Here is a 25,214-nt window from a genome sequence, read left to right as displayed (position 1 = left end):
TAGCTCACTTGAGAACATTGAGTTAGGGCAGTATTCTCAAACTTTAATCCGTGTATGCATCACCTCAGGATTTTGTTAAATGCAGATTCTGAATTGGCAGGTCTGGGTGGGATTCTGCATTTCCAACAAGCGCCCATGTGACGCCTGTGCTGCCGGTCCATGGATCGCACTTTGTTACAGGGGGACAGAGCGGTGGTCCTCAGATTTTAGCATGCATCAGAAAAACCTGAAGGACATGTTAAAACACGTAGTTGGGCCTTGCCCCCAGTTTCTGATTCAGTAGGTCTGATGTAGGGCCTGCGAATTTGCACTTCTGATACGTTCCCAGGTGATACTGATGTTGCTGGCTGGGGACCACACTTTGAGGCTCACTGGATTAATTTGAGCCGTTCATCGCTCTTCAGTCACAGTCTAGTGACTTGTCTGATGGAGCCCAGGGGATTTAAATGCAGTGTGTCAGGGTCAGATTGCAGGCTCTGTCTTGCAGACACTCCCCCAGCTCTGCACCCCCTTCACCACTGCAGAGTCTGTGTTCTCAACAGGACTTCTGCTCCTGTCCTTCACATTCATCCATACAGAGGAGACCTGAACCTTTTCTGTTATGAATGGCCTTTTTGCATTGATCCCTGTAGGCCACCTGCTGGGTCACCACCTTGGCTCTGGGTTTGTAAAAAGGACTTGGCTCTTGGATTATACAGTCTGGGCTACGGAGAACTGGGCATTGTCTTGGAGAGGAAGGAGGGATGGTAATTGCCAGTGTGACTTGCCTTCCTTTAGCGGGCCCCATGAGCCCAGCAGGAGGCTTAGGCTCTGTTAGATCATCACTTTTCCATGCTAACTGTGCCTCACTAGGGTTTCCAGAACTTTCCCTTCTATCGCAGTGAAATTCTAAAGTCCCGATCCCTGGTTTTGCGTTGTCAGGATAGCAGAGCTCACTATTCATTTGGAAGGTTTTCTTGTTCAGCTTAAGCCTCCTCTTAATGCACTGCCAAATTTTGAGGGTCGGTTTTTGTTTTACATCTTGGCAGCCTGTTCTGGTTAAACTTCCCATTTCATGCTGTTTGGATTTTTGAGTTCCCTGAGGGCCATTCAGGTTTTATCTCTGGTCAAGGTGGTGTCTTCTGGCTCCTCCGTTCCTACTGAGGGACCAGGTGGTTTTCCAAGAAATTACTCCTTTGGCCCTTTGTCCTCACACAAGAGTAATAGTTGCTTTACCTGTGTAGTGATGTTGATTGCAAGTATGAGAGAGGCACGTGGGTTTCTGAAACAAACTGCCCTCTCTCTGCTCAGTATTCAGGGCCTGGTTAATTATGGAACTCTGGTTTTGACCCTGGGTCTGGCTCAGGGTCAGAGTCTCTTGAGCGTAAGCGGCGCTGGCTCCTTTTAGCGGCTTCATTGTCAGCTTTTGGGCTTCACTCAGGGCTGGATGTAAGAACAGCATGAATCACGGGAAAGAAGGAGTACCTCATGAAGCCAGCAGCCGCTGCAGATACTCTCACCAGTATGACAACCGGGTTTTTACCTGCAAGGTGAGTCCACCCAGCTTCTTCCCTAGCAGCTGGCTTGCTGGCCACACTCTCCTTTTGGGAAGACTGGCTTGGGACCATTCTTTGCTGCATCCCAAAGTATTTGGTACTCAAATTGAGTATCTCTGGAACTTCTCTCCAGCTCTAACCATAAGAACTCACATGTCTGTTGCTGGGGACTCCTTGGTTTATTTTTTTAAGCTTTAATTCCCCTTATTTATGCTTATATGCAAGGGTCATCTACATTGACTATCATTCTTTTCTTTTTTTTTCTTTTTTTTTTTTTTTGCTGCACCGCGCAGCTTGTGGGGTTTTAGTTCCCTGACCAGGGATGGAACCTGGGCCCTTGGCAGTGAGAGTGTGGAGTCCTAACCACTGGACCGCCAGGGAATTCCCATACATTGACTATTCATTCTTAAGAGCAGAATTGCTGTTTAGAAACCCAATTTTGATGGATTTCTCCTGTCTGTGACAGGGATATAATTTATAGCTCAGTTTTGGGGCCTGGGATGGGTATACATTCAATTCATAATCATTTAGGGCACTGACTTCCTTTTTTTTCTTCTTGAGATTTTTTTTTTAAACATCTTTATTGGAGTATAATTGCTTTACAATGTTGTGTTAGTTTCTGCTGTATAACAAAGTACATCAGTTATATGTATACATATATCCCCATATCTCCTCCCTCTTGCATCGCCCTCCCACCCTCCCTATCCCTCCCCTCTAGATGGTCACAAAGCACCGAGCTGATCTCCCTGTGCTATGCAGCTGCTTCCCACTAGCTATCTGTTTTACATTTGGTAGTGTATATATGTCAGTGCCGCTCTCTCACTTCGTCCCAGCGTACCCTGCCCCCTCCCCATGTCCTCAAGTCCATTCTCTACGTCTGCGTCTTTATTCTTGTCCTGCCCCTAGGTTCTTCAGAACCATTTTTTTTTTTTTTTAGATTCCATATATATGTGTTAGCATACGATATTTGTTTTTCTCTTTCTGACTTACTTCACTCTGTTTGACAGACTCTAGGTCCATCCACCTCACTACAGATAACTCAATTTTGTTTCTTTTTATGGCTGAGTACTATACCATTGTATATATAGGGCACTGACTTCTTTAGAGAAAGACTTTCTTCTGCTGTGCTAAACTCAGGGTCTGTAAACCCTCAGCTGGTCTGGTTTGTGGGCAGTGGGGCTGGACAGGGATGTGGAGAGGCCAGGGGGTCTGGTGAACAGAGCAGAAGCTGGCAGAGTGCTCCATGTTTCAGGCCTGCTACGAGAGAGGCGATGAAGTCAGCGTGGTGCCCAAGACGGCTGCTTCCACCGACTCCCCCTGGATGGGTCTCGCAAAATATGCCTGGTCTGGGTGAGTTTCAGCTACCGGTTGTTTGGTGTGTTTGTCTCTCCACGCACCTGGTGGGGTTACAGTATCTATTTGCCTTCCTTGTAGGTACGTAATTGAATGTCCCAATTGCGGCGTGGTCTATCGTAGCCGGCAGTACTGGTTTGGAAACCAAGATCCTGTGGATACAGTGGTGCGGACAGAGATTGTGCATGTGTGGCCTGGAGTAAGAGCTGTTTTATTTTTCTGTTTTCTCTTGTATTGTCCAGTCCTGTGTGTGGGAAAGCAGAACTTGTTTACAATTAAGGTTAACCATGAGTTTCAATATACTGGTGGTTTAGGAAGGTGTGATCTGGAGAGCCTTTCTTGTTCTAGACCCTTAAATTTTTTCCATTTCTTCTTGCATAAATATTAGAAGCACAACTTTATTTATTTATTAAAAAAAATTTTATTTATTTGGCTACACCAAGTCTTAGTTTCATCATGCAGGCTCTTAGTTGCAGCATGCGGGATCTAGTTCCCCGACCAGGGATCGAACCCAGGCCCCGTATATTGGAAGCGTGGAGTCTTAACCACTGGACCACCAGGGAAGTCCCTAGAAGCACAACTTTAAATAAACTAAAAATTGCTGTATAGTTACATTGCCTTAGCAAATAAAGCTTTATTTTTTCATATTCTCCTCACTCATTTTCCATATGTGTATGTTTGTATAGATGCAGTTACAATTTATGTGCCACTTAACTGCTTTTTTCTCATACACAATTTTGCTTTGTTTCTACATTGTTTTCACTTTTCACAGTTCTCATTTGTAATCACTGTGTAATATTCTGTCTAGTATTATAGTTCGATTTTGTTCATGCTGTTTATGATTTTTTTTTTATTATCGAAGAAAATGCTATAGTGACCATCTTCATGTAAGAGAGACTTTGTTTTGGAGTATATTCTTCTTGAAGTATATTCTGAGAAGCGGAATTACTATGGACCTTTACTGTTTTTAATTTGACTTTTGAATTCAAGATGTTGGAAAAACAAATCTGTTCATGAGGCAGTGATATGGTGCTTTCACTCTGCATTAAACCACAATTCACACTTGGAATTACCCATCAATCACAACACATCCAAAACCTTTTTCCTTCACAGAAGAAAGATAAGCGATTTTCTCTAAGGGACTTATTTTACTTGGAGGTGTTCCCCTTGCTGGGTGATTCCTAAAGCCTCCGGTCAGCCTAATAGGCCTATCTGCAGATCCACCTTTGAGCTTTCCTGGATCCTGCAGATACCAGAGAACTGAAGATTTCCTTATTGTTTTGTCATCTTCTTTCCAGTTTCCAGCTCCACTGGAATTGGTTACTGCAGTGTGGTCTCATTTCTGCAGGCTGCCCCCTTGACATGATGGTCCAGGCCATTCTGTCCCAAGGATTTAATGTGGTCTTGAACTAGTATAACTTTCTCACTAGACTTCTTTGATCAATATCTTTTGTTTTTGATCTGTGTTCTTTCTTGTAAAAGCTATCATCCTTGTGGTAGTTTATATTCCAGGAAAACAGTAATACCAGTTTATTTTTAGGCTGTATTCCTCATAGTCCTTGGGATTAGGGAATATAGGCTCCTCCCCTTCTCTTTGTTCACTCATTCATCACCATACATTGTTGAGTACTATGTGCCCAGAATTGAACTAGATACTTACAAAAAAGAAAAAGGATTATTGTGCTCAGTTGAGTTTAATAGGGAGTTGGATGCATAAAGAGACATTGCACTTACATGTGGAAATAGGATTCCTAGAGATGTGCAGATATTAGAGGAACTGAGATGAAGGGTTCCTAACCCAGCCTGGGGTGGGAGGCCTCCTGGAAGAGGTGTCCTCTCTTTTTTTTTTTTTTTTTTAATAATTTATGTTAACCCTCTTATTTATTCACTTATTTTGGCTGCGTTGGGTCTTCATTGCTGTGCTTCGGGCTTTCTCTAGTTGCAGCGAGCGGGGGCTACTCTTCATTGTGGTGTGCGGCTTCTCATTATGGTGGCTTCTCTTGTTGTGAAGCACGGGCTCTAGGCGCGTGGGCTTCAGTAGTTGTAGCACGTGGGCTCAGTAGTTGTGGTGCACAGGCTTAGTTGCTCCGTGGCATGTGGTATCTTCCCAGACCAGGGCTCGAACCCGTGTCCCCTGCATTGGCAGGCGGATTCTTAACCACTGTACCACCAGGGAGGCTCGAGGTGTCCTCTTTACGTAAGTATTTCCTGGGTTGTGTATCTCACTTACAGGCAAAGTAAGTTCTGAATTGAACAGTTGTGCACCAAGTCTTACGGTCACCTTGAAGAGAAGAATAATATCAGCAATGACTCATGGGTATGATATTGTCTAGAAGCCAGAGGGATTCCTGGCCTGTCCCCGTTCTTCTCTGCCAGGGAGTTTGTGGTTCTGAGTTGGCTGGGATGAGTGTATAACCTGTTCGAGACCCCTTCCTTTTACTCCCTTCGCTCAGAGCACGATGGGAGCCTGCATTTTCATTTCAGACTGATGGATTTCTGAAGGACAACAACAATGCTGCCCAGCGCCTCTTGGATGGGATGAACTTCATGGCTCAGTCGGTGTCTGAGCTTAGCCTTGGGCCCACCAAGGCTGTGACGTCCTGGCTGACAGACCAGATCGCCCCTGCCTACTGGAGGCCCAACTCCCAGATCCTGGTACGGTGTGGCAGGATGCCCTGCACCCCTGGCACGGCCCATTCTGCTTGTGCTGCTTCGCCCTGTCCTAAGCTTGCTCTGTGAGGGAGGCTCTGCATTTCTCGCTCGGATTAGCTCGCAGAGTGTTGCAAAGGGTGGGGTATGTTGAGGCAGCCAGTGTCCTCTTTGCCCACTGATCTCCCTTTGTTATTTTGCAAGTATTTTCCTTGCGGTGGATTTTAGTTTCTTTCCCTGCAAGGGCCAGTTATTATTGGTCAGATGTCTGAGGTCATACATACAGAATCTGGCGGAAAAGGGGCCTTTAGAGGTCATTTAGGGTCATCCTCAGCTTGAGACATAAACCTCATGGCACCTACAGCAAGGGAGCACCCAGCTTTGGCCCAAGCACTTATGACAGGAAACCCGTTCCTCATCAGCTTCCCAGAGGCTCTTTTGAGAAGCCGGGAAAGCAGTGAATCCTCATTGCTCTCTTAGCTGGAATTGGTGTAGTCCCTTCTGGAACCCTGTGACTCAGCCAGATGGATTTGGTACCTTTCCAGGCACTTCTTGGAAGAAAATATTAATCACAGCTGTGCTCCAGTAGGGGTATTTTCATGTGGCTGGAGATCTTAGGTCCCGTCCTTTGTGATCATCGGGGTCCTGCCATTCCCAGATGGTCCTGGGCATCTCCCCTGGGTTGACTTTCTCAGCTGAGCAGACATGAATGTTACCTGCCTCTCTGTTTTGGGCTTGGAACAGAGCTGCAACAAGTGCGCTACATCCTTTAAAGATAACGACACCAAGCATCACTGCCGGGCCTGTGGGGAGGGCTTCTGTGACAGCTGTTCATCCAAGACCCGGCCAGTGCCGGAGCGGGGCTGGGGCCCTGCGCCCGTGCGGGTGTGTGACAACTGCTATGAAGCCAGGAATTCCCAGTTAGGTAACGTGGGGCCCGGGAACTGCAAGGGTGGAGGGGGAACCTCTCTCCTTGGCATTGGGTGTTGGGAACGGGACCCCCACCTGCCTAACCCTGTTCCTCACCACGTCACTCTTCTGAGAGTAGTTGCTCCCCGGTCTCGCCCAGTCATCCTCTTAAGCTCTTTGTTAACAGGGTCCTGGGGTGCTATTCCTTGCGGGGCCAGGGGGAGGGGGCGTGTTAAACCTGTCCTGTGTTTACCACAGGCTTTAGACTGAGTCTTCTCCCTGGAGGAGGTTCTGGTCATGCTCCTTGAACCCTTCTGGCTCACTGTAAAGGAAGGTTGTAAAATAGCCCCAGAGGGCTGAGGTAGAGGACTAACAGATCTCACTGGCTGCAGTGTTGGTGCCCACAGCCCAGACCCTTGCCATCCTTGCAGGACAGCACAGTGGTACCCTGGGAGAAGCATCCAGAATGCTCTGATGTTGCCCCTGAGTTTTCCATTTGGGAAATGACTAAGAGAGAACAGCTTTTCCTTCATCATTGTCTGCAGATGTTACTGAGGCACAGGCGGACGATGAAGGCGGGACGCTGATTGCTCGGAAGGTGGGCGAGGCCGTGCAGAACACTTTGGGAGCCGTGGTGACAGCCATTGACATACCACTAGGTGGGCCTGGCAGTGCCTCTGTTGGGTGCAGTGCATGTGGGATGAGGGCTTTCATAGTGCCTTGGGCTGTCGTTTTGTCAAAGTCTTACTGACATAGATTGAGTTGGGCAGCAAGGAGGTGACTGAAAATTTACATTTGCTTCTGCTGAATACCTTGGTGGTTTCATGTTTATTCCTGGAGGCCATCCTCTTATATCATTTATTGCTGCATAACAAACTACCTGAAAATGTAAAGGCTTAAAACAACCCGCATTTTATCATGTCTCACAGGAAGGGCAATTATTTTGCTCCAAGTGGCATTGACTGGAATTACTGCTGGATTTTCCAGTTTGGTAGCTGGACTGGTCTCGAGGGGCCAAGCCAACCTCACTTACGTGCTGGGTAGTCTGGCAGGGATGCCTCGAAGGCTGGGCTCAGGAGAACTCCCCCCGCCATTCCCCACATCCTCCAGGCCTCTCCACGTGGTTTCTCCAGTGGGAGTGGGCTTCTTACATGGTGGCTCAGGACTGTCAGAGACAGGCCTGGGCCTAGAAACGAGCGCTTCTACTGCAGTCTGCTGTAGTCACAGGGCCTGCCTAGATTCGAGGGAGGGGGCAGGTTATCAAAGAATTTGTGGCTGTCTTTAATCCGCCACACCAGCCAAGCTGTTATTCCTTTAAGATTTAAGACAGCCACTCACCTCTGGATGTGAGGGGTGCTTATAACCAGGATGGGAAGCGGGAGAGGAAGGGAAGCCCCGCCAGCGTGTGGAGGGCTTAGGCAAGGCTGGCCGGGCCTGGGGTATTTCAGCCCCTTGTAGGGGAGAGACCAAGGGTTCCTGGGTGGGTGTGATGAAAATTGCTTGGGTCAGATTTAATCACTGTGGCTCACAGAATGAGCTGATGATGAGCTTTTGACTTAAGGGTGTGGGAATAGATGGATTTGTCGAGGCTTGATGCTCAGGTTGCATCTGCTCTCAGGGGTAACCGGGAGAGGCAGGGGCTGCCCTTGGCACAGAGTCTGCCAACTGTGCTCACAGGCGCTCACCTGCTGAGCACTCACTGGCCATTGGGTCCCAGTGCATCAGACACATTATTTCTTGTAATCCTGTAACCACTTTTGAAGGTGTGTTGTTAAAGGTGAGTAAACTAAGGCCCTGAGAATTTAAGGAACTTCTTAATCCCGCAGCTACTAACTGACTCAGGCTCAGTGGAACTGGGATGAAGGTATGTCCTGACTCCAAAGCCCAAACTTCTTTATCGTTACTCCACTGGTTCTTAATTCAGCCCCACTTTAGGCTCACTTGGAGAGCTTAACAGATACACAATTGTCAGTGCCTAGGTCCCAGCCCCCGAGATCCTGACCTGGGTGGTAGGCGGTGAAGGAGACCTGGGTGGAAGGGGGTGATCTGTGTGCAGTCAGACTGAGAGCCAATGAAGTGTCTGTGGATGGCTTCTTGCCTCGTGGGACTCGGGGTGATGGCTTCCACGTGTGCCGCCTGTCATGGTTCCTTCCGTGCTGCAGGTCTGGTGAAGGATGCGGCCAGGCCGGCGTACTGGGTACCAGACCATGAGATCCTGCACTGCCACAACTGCCGGAAGGAGTTCAGCGTCAAGCTTTCCAAGCACCACTGCCGGGCCTGCGGACAGGGCTTCTGTGACGAGTGTTCCCATGACCGCCGGGCTGTCCCCTCTCGAGGCTGGGACCATCCTGTCCGAGTCTGCTTTAACTGCAATAAAAAGCCTGGTGACCTTTAACCCCAGCTCCCTCTCCGAGTCCTTCACAATTCCTTAGGTTCTCAGGGTTAGAAATGAAATCTCGCTGAGGTAGGCCCTCCTCCTGGTCACCTGTTGTGGTATGTGTCCTCTTTGCTCATCCTGAGGCCACTTTCCCACGGTGGGGGGTAGGACAGATGGCGAGCCAGGGTGAGCCTGGTGGCGGGCCTGAAGGCACGAACCCCTCAGGGCAGGGGACTGAGCAGCTTATAGCGAAGGGGAACGAACCTGAATGCATCGCATTTTATTTCAGTTAAAAATACATATATATATATATATATATACATATACATATATATATATACACACACACACACACACACCCCTGTATATACATATGAAAGGAACGTGGAGTGTATTCAGGCTGCTGCTGGCTGTGAAGACCTGCACAGTCTGTCCCCAGCACAGAATCAGGTGGCAGTGGCATCAGGTCTTCCCCACAAAACCGAGCCATGTCCAAGGCCACTGCGTTGCTAGTCACCTTTTGCTGCTCCTCTCTGAGCCTTCGAAGCCTTCATGCCCCTCAGCTGCCGGGGCAAGTGAGCGTCCCAGGTACTTCTCGCTTGGGAGAGCCTGTGGAGGACCTCCCTGGCCCCTGCAGAGTCGGATCCCAATTCCTTGCCTAGGCCTGTTGTGGTCAGAGACCACCCAGCTTAGCATGCAGGTCACGGATGGGTGGCAGGTGGGGGGTACGGTCCTCAGACCTCAAGTCCAAGTGCAGGTGACGCGATGGCCCTCATACAGGGGGAACACGGAAGGAGATGGGCCTTCCCCAGCAGTGTTTCCTGCTTGTTGATGCTTCCGTCTATGCGACCACTTGGCTTTCCCTGCCCAGAAATAGAGCACCTGCTTCCCTCCCCTACCAACCCCCTTGAGCCCACCATCTACTGAGTGTTGCACTAGGGTTTTTGCTTGTTTTGAAGTGTCTTAATTCTTTATTCCCAGACACATGACCCCTCTAGCTATTGGAGGGGTGATCATGAGAAATCTTCCAGGGAAACAGTGTACAGAATGGACTGTTAAGTGGGGTTTTTTAAAAGTATATATAAATATTTCAACAGACCATTAAGAAAAAATTCTCTCTCCGGTCCTGGCAAGAGAAGTCAGATGAACTTTGTTTCTCAAGAGCTGGGACATCCATTTCTATTGTGACTGGAAAGAGACTGTTGTGCTGAAATCCTGTCATCATGGTGGATTTTATCGTCAGTGGCCAAAAATGAAGAATTAAAAGTGACATAGTTCTTGACTGAACTGGTGGGTGGGCTGAGCTTCAGGGAGGTGCGTGGCGGTCATTCTTGGCGTGAGTGTTACTGTGACGTGAGCCCTGGAATGTGTTGGTCCCTCTCAGACCTGCTTCCTTACTGCCTCCTATGGCCTGTGACCGAGGCCCTGCTCTAGTACTGTGTATTATTAAGTTCGCCGTTATAAAGGAGTCTTCCTGCGGAATATGGACTGTGCTGCTGCTTTCCTTTAACTTCATCCGTACATCTTGCTGCCTTTTTCTAGTTGATGATAAGAAAGTAGCTGGTGGCTTTTAGAGCAGAAGCCAAGTGAGAGGTATATTTTACCTGTAAATACCTCAGTTTATTCCCCGGCGAATACTCTATCAATCACAGAAGAGAGTAGGTGTTACTAGTGACCTATGGAAACACTGGGAAAAGACTGTTTTCTCCCTTTCTATCTGTCGCTCTTTGTTCCTCTGCCCTGCCTTGCTTTGTCTGTTAGCTCCTGTTGAACAACTGCTATCCACTATCTATCTCCTGTTCTGTCATTCAGGGGCGCCCCTGAGCTGGAGTCTGCTGGACCACATAGGGAGGATGCAGAAGAGTCTTCCGAACTCTCTTCCTTACACTAGTCAGACCGGTAGAGGAAAGGAAGGTAACCCGGTGTCAAAATAACCAAAAGTTCTCTTTTCTTGCCCTACATACCCAGGGTTCATCTTTTTTTCTTTTGTTTTTTAAAAAAATTAATTTATTAATTTATTTTTGGCTGCGTTGGGTCTTCGTTGCTGTGCACGGGTTTTCTCTACTTGCGGCGAGCGGGGGCTACTCTTCGTTGCGGTGCATGGGCTTCTCATTGCAGAGCACGGGCTCTAGGCGCACGGGCTTCAGTAGTTGTGGCACACGGGCTCAGTAGCTGTGGCTCATGGGCTCTAGAGTACAGGCTCAGTAGTTGTGGCACAGGGGTTTAGTTGCTCCACAGCATGTGGGATCTTCCCGGACCAGGGCTTGAACCCACGTCCCCTGCATTGGCAGGTGGATTCTTAACCACTGCGCCACCAGGGAAGTCCCGGAAAATTATCTTAAGGAGATCTTAAACTTCCAGAGGAAAAGTAAAAATTCCGTTCCCTCCAACACATGGGGCCTAATAGATTTCTTGAGCAGGAGACCCCGTTGGCTCTGCTACTTATTACCAGGAGACCTTGGACAAATTGCTTTATTCTCAGTTTTTTCTTTGGTATATAGGAGTGACCTTCACGTGCTTCGTAGGGTTCTAAGAATTAAAAGGGAATAATGCTGGCAAAAATTGTTCATTCAACATACTAAGTGTCTAGATGTGGCAAGTGCTGGGGAAACTAAGCTTCCTCGAGGTTTCTGTGAAGCTGAGGCTCAACAGATGAAAGGAGTGGAGGACAGCTTGAGCAGAGGCCCAGATGACGGAGGGACTTGTAACATGTGTCCTGAGAGCACCAGGTGGGAGGTGGAGAAGGGGCAACAGGGTGAGGCATATGTGATCAAATCTCAAGATGCCGCACATTTTATTCCGAGGTACAAGAAGGCGTTGAGTGCAGGGATCTTTGGGAAGGTCATTCCCGTGGCAGTGGCCATGTGGTGGGTGGCCTGGAGAGGCAGACATAAAGGAGTGGGCCCAGGTAATTCCTTGGAGGTCCAGTGGTTAGGACTCTGTGCTTTCACTGCCAACGACCCAGGTTCAATCCCTGGTCGGGGAACTAAGATCCCACAAGCAGCGTGGCGTGGCCAAAGAAAATAAATAAAAATGAAAGGAAAGGCTTTTACTAACATACATGAATGGAGAAATGGAAGAAGAAACTGAGTTCAGCCTGCAGTTGTTTTCAGAGGTGGTTACATGGAAGATTTAGACCAGGGCAGATCGAGGGCTGACAGGTAAGCGGGGCTAACTTTGTCTCTGGGTGCCCTTGTTGGGGGACACCGAGCGTTGCTCTGTGGACATTTCTGGTAACCAGTTTGTGCCACTCTTCTCATCTGTTTAGAAGGCTACAAGCAAGCAAACAGCAAAGGGTTTATTGGAGCTCAGTGCTGCTGCCACCACCCCCTGCTCATTCGCTAACTTTCACTGTCACCTGGGCAATGGGGCAAAATGCCCTAACAGACCTGCAAGTGAAAAATGCTTCCAGACTGTCTAACATACTAATCTTTGGGACACTAACAAGCAAACATACCAAAATGCTTAATCAGCTTCTCAGCTGAGTTTAACCGCTTCTCATATACTCTAGACCAGGGGTCCCCAACCCCCGGGCCGCAGACCCGTATTGGTCGGTGGCCTGTTAGAACTGGGCCGCACAGCAGGAGGTGAGCGGCAGGCGAGCGAAGCTTCATCTGCCGTTGTTCCCCCGCCCCGCCCCCCACCCTGGTCCGTGGAAAAACTGTCTTCCACAAAACCGGTCCCTGGTGCCAAAAAGGTTGGGGACCGTTGCTCTAGACCAAATGTTAGGAGCAGTGACTGCTCACTAAAGATAAAGAACAGATTTTGAAGATGTCCCCCACCTCCTATTTTTAAAAGCCTAAGGGAAACATAAAACTAATTCTTTGACAACTGTATTTGCCTAGCAAGAAATTTGGGCTATGGCACAGCTGATGAGTTAGGAAGGTATATGGGGATAGAGCCCCACACGTCAGAACTCACCAGGTATTCCGAGTAGTCAGTTGTCTCCACTGTCTATGAGAAATCAAAGTTGGACTGAAGAGCCACAGCTCCATTGAAATAGTACAGAATAGTGGCAAAGGCTCTTCACCAGAGGTGCAATACCAGTGACTGTAAAAAGCAGATCATGTAATGAACAAACTAGTGTGTTGTGAGAACTTTTAACTTTGGGGGAAAAAGTATGAGTGATATTAGGGTCATGGCTCAGCACTTACGCTTTTTTGTGCTCTTGGGGAGGGCCATGTCACCAAAATTAATCCAAAAGACCCTGCTGTGACTGCAGTCACCAGGACCCTTCAATCATACAGCTATTTCCTGGGACCTATGTGCAGGTCGGTATGCCAAGGCTGTAAAGATACAGGGGCGATGTCTCAAAGATTAAACAAACACCTAAGAAATTTGGTAACTGGCAAGCTTCTTAGTCTTTGGTGAGTGCCAGAAAAATTAATTTACTTAGCAATTAAATATGGAATGTTAGCACTGCATGTTTACACTCGCACCAAGCCACTCTGTGATTCTCCTTAGCACTAGCTGTGTGTGATACACAAGTATTGTCAGCAAATGGAGGAGTGTGGAAAGTAGAGAACGTGATCTCTTTTGGTGCCAAGTCCCAGCTCTCCACTTAACAGGTCTGCATTCTGAGGCAAGTCATTCAATTTCTCTGTGCCCAGAAAATGATGCTAATAATTTTTATATCATTACTACTGTCCTACCTCCTTCATACGTTGTTTTAAGGATCAAGTCAGCTAAGACGGAGGAAAGTTATTTATAAAACCTAAGGCGCTAAAAATATTTGTTGTAACACATTGCTCATCTACCAGATGACCAATCTGATACTCTCATGTTTTTTGGATTTCTCTCTGTACATTAAGTTGTAGTAGGGTTCTGGCAGGACACAGATGCATAACACTCAAGGGGGTAACCGACGAGAGTTTAATTGGTGAAGCACCCTGGGCTAGCAACAGTAAGATGCAATTATCAGCTGCAGGTCTGAAGGGACAAATGGAGAGAAGTCACTGGAATCCAGAGAGCTGTGTTCCAGCAGAAGCTGCAGACTCGGGTAGAGGAGCACAGCCACAGCCCACCACACCCCAGCAGAAGGGGAGCCAGGGGACTAACAATCCCTCAGTCTTCTGCCCTCTGCTTTCCTGCTGCTACATCCCATAGGCTGAACCCACCCCGGGCCAGAAAGCCTGCTGAGGTAGTCCATAGCTTCTTGGGGCACAGGAGCAAGTGGAAGCTTTCCAGCAAAGCCATTAAAACTGGTCTCAGTCTCTTCCTCACACAGAGTTTGAGCAGATGTTACTGTAGCTGGTTTGATGCTACAGCAGGCAAGCATCATCATCTCCTAAACCATTAACAGAAGCAACATACCATGTTCTGGTTCTTTCTACTTTCTAGTTTATTGTTTGGTAGAAAGGCTCTTTGTATTAACGTGTTGTATAAACATCTCACAAACTGCTTCTCCTAGATTACAAAAAGTCAAAGCCAATTTTCTTTGAGATGGGGCCCTTGAATCTGACATTCAAGTCACCATGATAGAAACAGGAGCTGCTGTACCTAACATTCTGGAAGGTACTTCAACATATGCATGCTAAGGCCTGTCTAGCATCTAAAAGGATCCATCTTTCCTTACAATGCCTATACATGGTAATGAATGAGAATACCAGAGATCTGACACTGGTTATCGAGTGAGTTTGAGAAGGCCAGTTTAATGATTCCCAACTCAGCCGTAAAATCTCTAGAGACTCAGAGAAATGACTCCCCCTTCTCTCCAGCTGGCTTTCTCAAGTATAGATGCATGTCTTTCTGGGACCCAGGCACTGACTGTCAACAGTTTCACCCAGTCTCATCATTAGGCTTCTCGAAAGGGCTTTTGGTGAAAGCAGCAGCTTTAGTTATTGTCAATCTTCAGCCCTTAGAAAAGTATTTTTTGTTTAAAAAAAAAAAAAAGGTGGAGGAACTATTCTAAGGAATTCAACAAGAAAAGGAAATAGGTACCTTTTATGAAAAGGGCTTTTAAGCTTCTTGAACCCACAACTTAACTGATATAACTTTACTGAAGTGTCTCCACATAAAATATAGCACCTTTTCCCCAGCAGCTGGATGGATGGGATATGCATACACAAGAGCATCCATTTGAAATGCCCTCACTGAAAATGGCAATTGTGGCAAAAATATGGCTACCTATGCTCCCCTGAGTCACATCCATGTCCCTCCAGGCTGCAACCTGCAGAATTAGCTGTAGGAGAAGCAGTAAAGGTCCTGCCGGATGGCCATGAGCAGCCCTGGCGCTCCCCGGAAGCCCCCAAGCCGAGAAGAGAAGGCCACACTGGGAATGTCGGCCTTGGAAGTGGGGTGTGGGGAGGGTATGGTTCTGAGCAGCTGGGCATCATGGAGGCTCCAGATTCTCGTGTAGCAGTCCTGGCCCACTAAGAAAGAGGGAAGACACGCGGCAAGTTAGTGAGAGAATGCAAAGAGCCTGTGTACCTGTGGCCCTGGCTTCTAGGATTCCTAAGGGCTAAATTAGGTGATTTCATGTGAGCCAAACAAACTCACAAATGGAAATTATTTCTACTGATAAGATGTCCCTTTTGAAAATTAAAGTTACAGGACTTACCTGGTGGTGCACTGGTTAAGAATCCACCTGCCAATGCAGGGGACACGGGTTCAAGCCCTGGTCCGGGAAGATCCCACATGCCGTGGAGCAGCTAAGCCCATGCGCCACAACTACTGAGCCTGCTACAACTACTGAAGCCCGCGCGCCTAGAGCCCATGCTCCGCAACAAGAGAAGCCACCGCAATGAGAAGCCCACGCACCGCAATGAAGAGTAGCCCCCGCTCGCCGCAACTAGAGAAAGCCCGTGCACAGCAACGAAGACCCAACGCAGCCATAAATAAATGAGTGAACGAATGAATGAATAATAAAAAGAAAATTAAAGTTACAGGTCGCCCTGGTGCTCCAGAACCACTGATTGCAGGTGTTCAAAGTGACAAGATGCACTGGCGGGCTGTGACACCCTGGGGTGTTCACGGGGCATCTTGGCTATCAGGTGGCCCATTCTGCTTTTCTTGGTGACAAGGGCTATTCAAGAGGGAGCCCAGGCCACCTGTTCTAGATGACATGCAGCTGATTTCCTTTTTATGAGAGAGTAACCAGGAAGATCTCATAACTTCATTACATCCTGGGGACAAATCAGGTGACAACTCTCCCCAGAGTATTTTCTGGTTCAATGGTTCAGTTCACAAGACTTCATAGTCTTTCAGGGTTCATAGTTGAGAGGAATCTGACACCTGACACCACTGGTTACCGCAGCTCAGATAGGCAATATGTGCTACTGGAGATCTTCAGGGGAAGAAGGGCAAACCTTAGGCATCAGGGATTTTAGTGTGCTTTTGACCATCTGAGTTAACTGTATGACCTTAGGTGTGGGGTCATTCAGGTTGTACAGTTCAAGGATTACTGCAGCCAGCCCACTCCCCACATCTGCCTCTCAACAAGGCTCATATCTTTTCTACTGTCCAGAACACAGAAACTCTCTGGAGATGAAAATTTGTGGAAAACAGACTTAAGGAAGCTAATTGCTGGTGGTGGTGACAGTAGTAAATAAGTCCAAGAAAGTTCTAGCAAAGTGATGCTTCTTAGCCATAGAAAGTTTCATAGCAAATAAATACTTTCTGTAGGAATATTAGAAAATTTGACATCTGTGAAGACTGGAAACATATTCCTTAATGCCAAGGGCCTACTATTTCGTTTGTCAAACTGACAAATAATCATATAATCTGTGATCAACTTGTTAACTCCTTTCAAGGGGGTTTGGTGCTAGAAAGCTCTGCTTCTATTCTACAAATCATGGGTTCACAGCAGTGGTGTTAAAGGAACCAGGTTCCTTTACAATGACCTCCATCTCTTTTCTTAGCATCCTCTGGTGGAAACGGGAGCACAAAGAACAGGGAGCCCAAGCTTTTCCACAGGACAGCTGCACGATGGGATTGAGGGTCACACTGAATGCTGACCTGGTGAATAGGCTTAAACTCCACACCCAGGTCTCCTAAGCCACTATGTTTTATTGGTCCTCACTCACCTGTAACTGAAGTGACATTTGCCCAGTCACGTGGGGACACAGGGCTATCCACCTGGTGAGTGTTTAAACTGTTGCTTACTAACGTCCAACTCTACATCCCATCTTAACTCCCTGACCCCAACTGTCCAAAATCCCCTTTATTCGGTTTTGTTTTAGAGAAATTTCTCCCTTATCTGCTTAAGCTGCTGGCGGTCCTAAGGGACAGTGTTCGATGGTACGGATCCCCTCCTCCCCAGGTACCTGCCACCACGATTCCTTCTTCCTCATGCACGTGCAGGGGCAGGTGGGCATACTCGTTCACGTGCCCTTCGTACTGCCTAACACACTTAGTGGTCCTCAGGTCCCACAGCTTGATCTGTGGGGAGAAGCACAAGGGGCGGTTAGGGAGGGTCCAACAGGTACACTGGTGAACCCCAGGCACGAAAGCCAGAGAGGGCGAGGTGGTCTCCAAAGACCTCTTCAAGTTAGAGAAATATGTCTCAAACCCCCGAGCCACAGAGTCCATCAAAAGCACTATGACCAGTTTCACGTCTGTTTAGACCAGATTGGGCTCCCAGCGGGCAGCAAAGCAGCTGCCCCGCACAACTCACAACTCACCTGGTCTCCAGATGCCTTTCCCCTGCCGCTGTCTGACGTCAGGGTCTCTCCTGCAGAGCCCCTCCCCCCACCCAGAGCCAGCTCCAGCGGCTGGAGAAAGTCAGTGGTACCCGTACCGTTCCAGCCATGTCGGATGCCATCAGGCATTGCTCTCCTTGCAGGATTTGCACAGAGGTAACTGCTGAGTCGTGGAACAGGCAGGTGGCTTTCCAGCCCTTGCCCTGATTTCGACAACGCAGATCAATGGCAAAGATTTCACCGGAACGACAGCCATTAAACAGCAAAGGAGCCTGTGGAAAGAGGGCCTGCTCAGTATCTCCCTCCCAAGGCTGGGAGGGGTGTGCCCTCCAGAATACACCCCTGCCTCCCCTCCCCTATCCCAGCCCCTAGGTCAGAGGTATGCATGAAGCAGGCTGGTTAGGGATTGAGCTTCAGTGGAGATGGAAGGGTTCCTTATCAAAGGGTCAAGAACTGGACACCATGTGTCCCTCCAGTGTCCTCCCCGCTGGCTGCAACTGGCCCCTAAGGCCTCACCCTGAACCCCTCCCTGTGAAGTGAGCGTGCGCCCTCACTCCTCCCAGGTCATTAGTGAGAAGCTGGGTGATGAGAGTGGAGTAAGAGAGATCAGAAATCCAGGTAAGACATGGGGTCCCAAACTGAGTGAGAAGATGGCTGAAGAAACCTGAATAATGAATTCTGTGCTTATGCCCAAAGCAGGTTGGCACATCTTCCACACTTTTAAAGAAAGGTGGCATTTTCTACAGGTCAAGTCTTTGAAACGTAGTAATGACTAGAATTTTGATTTTTAAATTTATAAAATGTGTAACTTGACAGCTGCAGATAAAAGTGTTATGAATTGGGACATATTTAATTTATACATTAAAAAATTTTGAGTCAGCTGTACCCACCACCAGAGCCTCCCATCAAGCCTCTTAGATAGCCTCAACCACCAGAGGGCAGACAGCAGAAGCAAGAAAAACTACAATCCTGCAGCCTGTGGAACAAAAACCACATTTACAGAAAGATAGACAAGATGAAAAGGCAGAGGGCTATATACCAGATGAAGGAACAAGAAAAAACCCCAGAAAAACAACTAAATGAAGTGGAGATACGCAACCTTCCAGAAAAAGAATTCAGAATAATGATAGGGAAGATGATCCAGGACCTCGGAATAAGAATGGAGGCAAAGATTGAGAAGATGCAAGAAATGATTAACAAAGACCTAGAAGAATTAAAGAACAAACAAACAGAGATGACCAATACAATAACTGATATGAAAACTACACTAGAAGGAATCAATAGCAGAATAACTGAGGCAGAAGAACGGATAAGTGACCTGGAAGACAGAATGGTGGAATTCACTGCTGCGGAACAGACTAAAGAAAAAAGAATGAAAAGAAATGAAGACAGCCTAAGAGACCTCTGGGACAACATGAAATGCAACAACATTCGCATTATAGGGGTCCCAGAAGGAGAAGAGAGAAAGGACCAGAGAAAATATTTGAAGAGATTATAGTCGAAAACTTCCCTAACATGGGAAGGGAAATAGCCACCCAAGTCCAGGAAGCGCAGAGAGTCCCATACATGATAAACCCAAGGAGAAACATGCCGAGACACACAGTAATCAAAGTGGCAAAAATTAAAGACAAAGAAAAATTATTGAAAGCAACAAGGGAAAAACGACAAATAACATACAAAGGAACTCCCATAAGGTTAACAGCTGGTTTCTCAGCAGAAACTCTACAAGCCAGAAGGGAGTGGCATGATATACTTAAAGTGATGAAAGGGAAGAACCTACAACCCGGCAAGGATCTCATTTAGATTTGATGGAGAAATCAAAAGCTTTACAGACAAGCAAAACTAAGAGAATTCAGCACCACCAAACCAGCTCTACAACAAATGCTAAAGGAACTTCTCTAAGTGGGAAACACAAGAGAAGAAAAGGACCTACCAAAACAAACCCAAAACAATTAAGAAAATGGTCATAGGAACATACATATCGATAATTACCTTAAACGTGAATGGATTAAATGCTCCAACCAAAAGACATAGACTGGCTGAATGGATACAAAAGCAAGACCCATATATATGCTGTCTCCAAGAGACCCACTTTAGACCTAGGGACACATACAGACTGAAAGTGAGGGGATGGAAAAAGATTCCATGCAAATGGAAATCTAAAGAAAGCTGGAGTAGCTATACTCGTATCAGATAAAATAGACTTTAAAATAAAGACTGTTACAAGAGACAAGGAAGGACACTACATAATGATCAAGGGATCAATCCAAAAAGAAGATATAACAATTATAAATATATATATGCACCCAACATAGGAGCACCTCAATACATAAGGCAACTGCTAACAGCTATAAAAGAGGAAATCGACAGTAACACAATAATAGTGGGGGACTTTAACACCTCACTTACACCAATGGACAGATCATCCAAAATGAAAATAAATAAGGAAATAGAAGCTTTAAATGACACAATAGACTAGATAGATTTAATTGATATTTATAGGACATTCCATCCAAAAACAGCAGATTACATGTTCTTCTCAAGTGCGCACGGAACATTCTCCAGGATAGATCACATCTTGGGTCACAAATCAAGCCTCAGTAAATTTAAGAAAATTGAAATCATATCACGCATCTTTTCTGACCACAACGCTATGAGATTAGAAATGAATTACAGGGAAAAAAACGTAAAAAACACAAACACATGGAGGCTAAACAATACGTTACGAAATAACCAAGAGATCACTGAAGAAATCAAAGAGGAAATCAAAAAATACCTAGAGACAAATGACAATGAAAACACGACGACCCAAAACCTATGGGATGCAGCAAAAGCAGTTCTAAGAGGGAAGTTTATAGCTATACAAGCCTACCTGAAGAAACAAGAAAAATCTCAAGTAAACAATCTAAGCTTACACCTAAAGAAACTAGAGAAAGAAGAACAAACAAAACCCAAAGTTAGCAGAAGGAAAGAAATCATAAACATCAGAGTGGAAATAAATGAAATAGAAACAAAGAAAACAATAGCAAAGATCAACAAAACTAAAAGCTGGTTCTTTGAGAAGATAAACAAAATTGATAAGCCATTAGCCAGACTCATCAAGAAAAAGAGGGAGAGGACTCAAATCAATAAAATCAGAAATGAAAAAGGAGAAGTTACAACAGATACCACAGAAATACAAAGCATCCTAAGAGACTACTACAAGCAACTTTATGCCAACAAAATGGACAACCTGGAAGAAATGGACAAATTCTTAGAAAGGTATAACCTTCCAAGACTGAACCAGGAAGAAACAGAAAATATGAACAGACCAATCACAAGGAATGAAATTGAAACTGTGATTAAAAATCTTCCAACAAACAAAAGTCCAGGACCAGATGGCTTCACAGGTGAATGCTATCAAACATTTAGAGAAGAGCTAACACGCATCCTTCTCAAACTCTTCCAAAAAATTGCAGAGGAAGGAACACTCCCAAACTCATTCTATGAGGCCACCATCACCCTGATACCAAAACCAGACAAAGACACTACAAAAAAAGAAAATTACAGACCAATATCACTGATGAATATAGATGCAAAAATCCTCAACAAAATACTAGCAAACAGAATCCAACAACACATTAAAAGGATCATACACCATGATCAAGTGGGATTTATCCCAGGGATGCAAGGATTCTTCAATATACGCAAATCAATCAATGTGATACACCATATTAACAAATTGAAGAATAAAAACCATATGATCATCTCAATAAATGCAGAAAAAGCTTTTGATAAAATTCAACACCCATTTATGATAAAAACTCTCCAGAAAGTGGGCATAGAGGGAACCTACCTCAACATAATAAAGGCCATATATGACAAATCCACAGCAAACATCATTCTCAACAGTGAAAAACTGAAAGCATTTCCTCTAAGATCAGGAACGAGACAAGGATGTCCACTCTCACCACTATTATTCAACATAGTTCTGGAAGTCCTAACCACGGCAATCAGAGAAGAAAAAGAAGTAAAAGGAATACAAATTGGAAAAGAAGAAGTAAAACTGTCACTGTCTGCAGATGACATGAGATACATAGAGAATCCTAAAACTGCCACCAGAAAACTGCTAGAGCTAATTAATGAATATGGTAAAGTTGCAGGATACAAAATTAATGCACAGAAATCTCTTGCATTCCTATACACTAATGATGAAAAATCTGAAAGAGAAATTATGGAAACACTCCCATTTACCATTGCAACAAGAAGAATAAAATACCTAGGAATAAACCTACCTAAGGAGACAAAAGACCTGTATGCAGAAAACTATAAGACACTGATGAAAGAAATTAAAGATGATACCAACAGATGGAGAGATATACCATGTTCTTGGATTGGAAGAATCAACATTGTGAAAATGACTACACTACCCAAAGCAATCTACAGATTCAATGCAATCCCTATCAAATTACCAATGGCATTTTTTACGGAAATAGAACAAATCATCTTAAAATTTGTATGGAGACACAAAAGACTCCGAATCGCCAAAGCAGTCCTGAGGGAAAAAAACGGAGCTGGAGGAATCAGACTCCCTGACTTCAGACTATACTACAAAGCTACAGTAATCAAGACAATATGGTACTGGCACAAAAACAGAAACATAGATCAATGGAACAAGATAGAAAGCCCAGAGATAAACCCACACACCTATGGTCAACTAATCTATGACAAAGGAGGCAAAGATATACAATGGAGAAAAGACAGTCTCTTCAATAAGTGGTGCTGGGAAAACTGGACAGCTAAATGTAAAAGAATGAAATTAGAATACTCCCTAACACCATACACAAAAATAAACTCAAAATGGATTAGAGACCTAAATGTAAGACTGGACACTATAAAACTCTTAGAGGAAAACATAGGAAGAACACTCTTTGACATAAATCACAGCAAGATCTTTTTTGATCCACCTCCTAGAGTAATGGAAATAAAAACAAAAATAAACAAATGGGACCTAATGAAACTTCAAAGCTTTTGCACAGCAAAGGAAACCATAAACAAGACGAAAAGACAACCCTCAGAATGGGAGAAAATATTTGCAAACGAATCAACGGACAAAGGATTAATCTCCAAAATATATAAACAGCTCATTCAGCTCAATATTAAAGAAACAAACACCCCAATCCAAAAATGGGCAGAAGACCTAAATAGACATTTCTCCAAAGAAGACTTACAGACGGCCACGAAGCACATGAAAAGATGCTCAACATCACTAATGATTAGAGAAATGCAAATCAAAACTACAATGAGGTATCACCTCACACCAGTTAGAATGGGCATCATCAGAAAATCTACAAACAACAAATGCTGGAGAGGGTGTGGAGAAAAGGGAACCCTCTTGCACTGTTGGTGGGAATGTAAATTGATACAGCCACTATGGAGAACAATATGGAGGTTCCTTAAAAAACTAAAAATAGAATTACTATATGACCCAGCAATCCCACTACTGGGCATACACCCAGAGAAAACCATAATTCAAAGAGACACATGCACCCGAATGTTCATTGCAGCACTATTTACAATAGCCAGGTCATGGAAGCAACCTAAATGCCCATCGACAGATGAATGGATAAAGAAGATGTGGTACATATATACAATGGAATATTACTCAGCCATAAAAAGGAACGAAATTGAGTCATTTGTTGAGACGTGGATGGATCTAGAGAGTGTCATACAGAGTGAAGTAAGTCAGAAAGAGAAAAACAAATATCGTGTATTTACGCATGTATGTGGAACCTAGAAAAATGGTACAGATGAACCAGTTTGCAGGGCAGAAGTTGAGACACAGATGTAGAGAACAAACGTATGGACACCAAGGGGGAAAACTGTGGTGGGGTGGGGATGGTGGTGTGCTGAATTGGGTGATTGGGATTGACATGTATACAGTGATGTGTATAAAATTGATGACTGATTAAAAAAAAAAAAATTTACGGTCCTGCTGGCTAATCCAAGTACTCAAGAATTGCTAACAATTCATAAGTTGTTTAAAGGCAGCTGAGCCACGCCTTTCCGGATCAGCCAAATTTCATTCAGCGCTGACTTATTCACCAAGTAACCTGTTAATCACTGCTGGTGCCCTCTTTCTCCCTGTAAAAGAGGGAGGAGGACTAGATTCCACACAGGGGAATCCCATTCCAATCCAGCAAAATGTCCACTCTTGGGAAACTCTGTATCAAGCCCTTCCCAATCCAACCAACCGTAATAGCAAACTGCTGGGCCAAGACGTCACTGCTGGTCCCAAATGACTGCCGGTGTCCCGTCACCACGCTGGTCACCAGGACTCGCCGAGACAAGCCTGACAGAGACGGAGATGGGCAGACAGTGTCACTCGAGGTCTGGGGAGTGGGACTGTGGACAGGGGTTTAGGGTCTGTGAAATCCTTTACCCTGGGCACCTGGGGAGGCAGCCGTAGCTCACCTGTACTAAAGCAGTTATTTGCCTGGATGTTCAGGGACCACGCACAGGACCAGGCCCCAGGGATCCGGAAACTGCAGAGCATGCCAGGCCGGTCTCCTGCTGAGAGGACAGCAGTAGTGTCAGAAAGACTAACAGCCATCAGGGAGGCAGTATGGTGTCACATAGGAGGGTTTCAATTCCAGCTGTGTGATCTCAAACTTTTTTCAAAAATAATTTCTTTAAATTGATAAAACATACATTAAGGGTACAAATCATAGTATACACTTTAATGTATACTATGTAAAGTATAGCTATGTAACCACTACCCAGGTTAAGAAATAGAACATTCTAGTACCCTGGTACCCTTCCTGTCCCCTCCCAATTACTATCCTCCTCACTCCTCCCTAAAGGGAACCACTATCCTGACTTCTAACACCATCTCTTGGTTTCGTATGGGAAATTCCGAACCTCTGTTTGCCTCAGTCTCCTCATCTGTAAAATGGTGATAATATATACTCCCACCTCATAAGCTTGCTGTATGATGAAATGCCAGGCACCAGGGTAAGTGCGCATTAAATCATTTAATCCTCCACGTACCTGAGGGGGCAGGTATTTACTTTAGAGAACTTAAGCGATCTGTTCAAACTGGTAAGGGGCACAGCTGGGATTCATGTCAGGTCTGCCTGAAGCCTGCACTCTTAGAGGCCTGATCCTTGTCTAATTGACCCTAATTCTCTGAAAGACTGAAAACTTAATATCCAGAATGCTGCCAGGCAGTTGGACTGCCTTCAGCCAGACAGAATGTAAGTATCCCTGACAGAACCTGCTATACAGTGGGAGCTTAACAGATGCTCTCTGGGCTATCTGTATAGGCAGCCCCAATAAATATTTTCATCTCTTGTACTGGTTACACACACTTCTAACTGTTCCGGCTGCTGAAATGACCCAAAAGGAGGGGATAAGTGAAGATGCACATGCTTCTAGTACAAATCCTGGGTCAGGTTTAAGAAATCCTCCCAGGTGCTCTGCAGACTGTCCCCACCCTGTGAGCTCCAACTTGGGCTCACCAGCCCGTGGTTCCCACCCCTCCTGTCCAAGCCACCACCACGGAGCTTATGCTGCTGTTGGCTACAGCTCCTGGGAGGCAGAGGACAAAGATGTCCCTTAGCACCTCCTTATCCAAAGGAAAAGGACCCCTTGTACCTGGATGACTACTGACAAACAATGACGCTGGGAGCAGGGTGGCACAGCCTGGAGTCTCTGCAATTCCCATGAGGCACAGCCTGGAAAAGCCGTTAAGGACAGCCAAGTACAAGTCTC

At 45.8% G+C, this 25,214-nt stretch overlaps 2 protein-coding genes across 8 annotated transcripts in view; one reads left to right on the top strand and one right to left on the bottom strand.

Annotated features, from left to right (window-relative positions):
* The window catches only part of ZFYVE1 (zinc finger FYVE-type containing 1), a 48,358-nt gene extending 38,053 nt beyond the window's left edge, over window positions 1–10,305 (top strand). For both annotated transcript variants that reach the window (XM_059914564.1, XM_059914565.1), the window contains exons 6-12: window positions 1,421–1,529; window positions 2,788–2,885; window positions 2,970–3,087; window positions 5,373–5,543; window positions 6,282–6,462; window positions 6,992–7,105; window positions 8,609–10,305. In XM_059914564.1, coding sequence (XP_059770547.1) covers window positions 1,421–1,529; window positions 2,788–2,885; window positions 2,970–3,087; window positions 5,373–5,543; window positions 6,282–6,462; window positions 6,992–7,105; window positions 8,609–8,841 — 1,024 coding nt within the window. In that variant the 3' untranslated portion in view covers window positions 8,842–10,305. The remainder of the gene's footprint in view (window positions 1–1,420; window positions 1,530–2,787; window positions 2,886–2,969; window positions 3,088–5,372; window positions 5,544–6,281; window positions 6,463–6,991; window positions 7,106–8,608) is intronic.
* Window positions 9,089–25,214, bottom strand: part of DCAF4 (DDB1 and CUL4 associated factor 4) — a 39,373-nt gene continuing 23,247 nt past the window's right edge. For 3 of the 6 annotated variants that reach the window (XM_059914566.1, XM_059914567.1, XM_059914572.1), the window contains 6 exons: window positions 25,098–25,214; window positions 23,916–24,014; window positions 23,696–23,793; window positions 17,561–17,734; window positions 17,088–17,202; window positions 13,673–15,194 (listed from right to left, as the gene is read on the bottom strand). In XM_059914566.1, the coding sequence (XP_059770549.1) occupies window positions 15,001–15,194; window positions 17,088–17,202; window positions 17,561–17,734; window positions 23,696–23,793; window positions 23,916–24,014; window positions 25,098–25,214 (797 nt within the window). In that variant the 3' untranslated portion in view covers window positions 13,673–15,000. Of the gene's footprint in view, window positions 10,463–13,672; window positions 15,195–17,087; window positions 17,203–17,560; window positions 17,735–23,695; window positions 23,794–23,915; window positions 24,015–25,097 lie in introns of those variants that run through there. The other 3 variants (XM_059914571.1, XM_059914568.1, XM_059914569.1) reach the window with 3 other exon arrangements.

This window comes from Balaenoptera ricei, chromosome 2 (assembly GCF_028023285.1).
Source record: "Balaenoptera ricei isolate mBalRic1 chromosome 2, mBalRic1.hap2, whole genome shotgun sequence".
NCBI classification, from domain to species: Eukaryota; Metazoa; Chordata; class Mammalia; order Artiodactyla; family Balaenopteridae; genus Balaenoptera; species Balaenoptera ricei.
The sequence above is the reverse complement of the archived record's forward strand: the minus strand, read 5'-3'. Positions and strand labels throughout refer to the sequence as shown.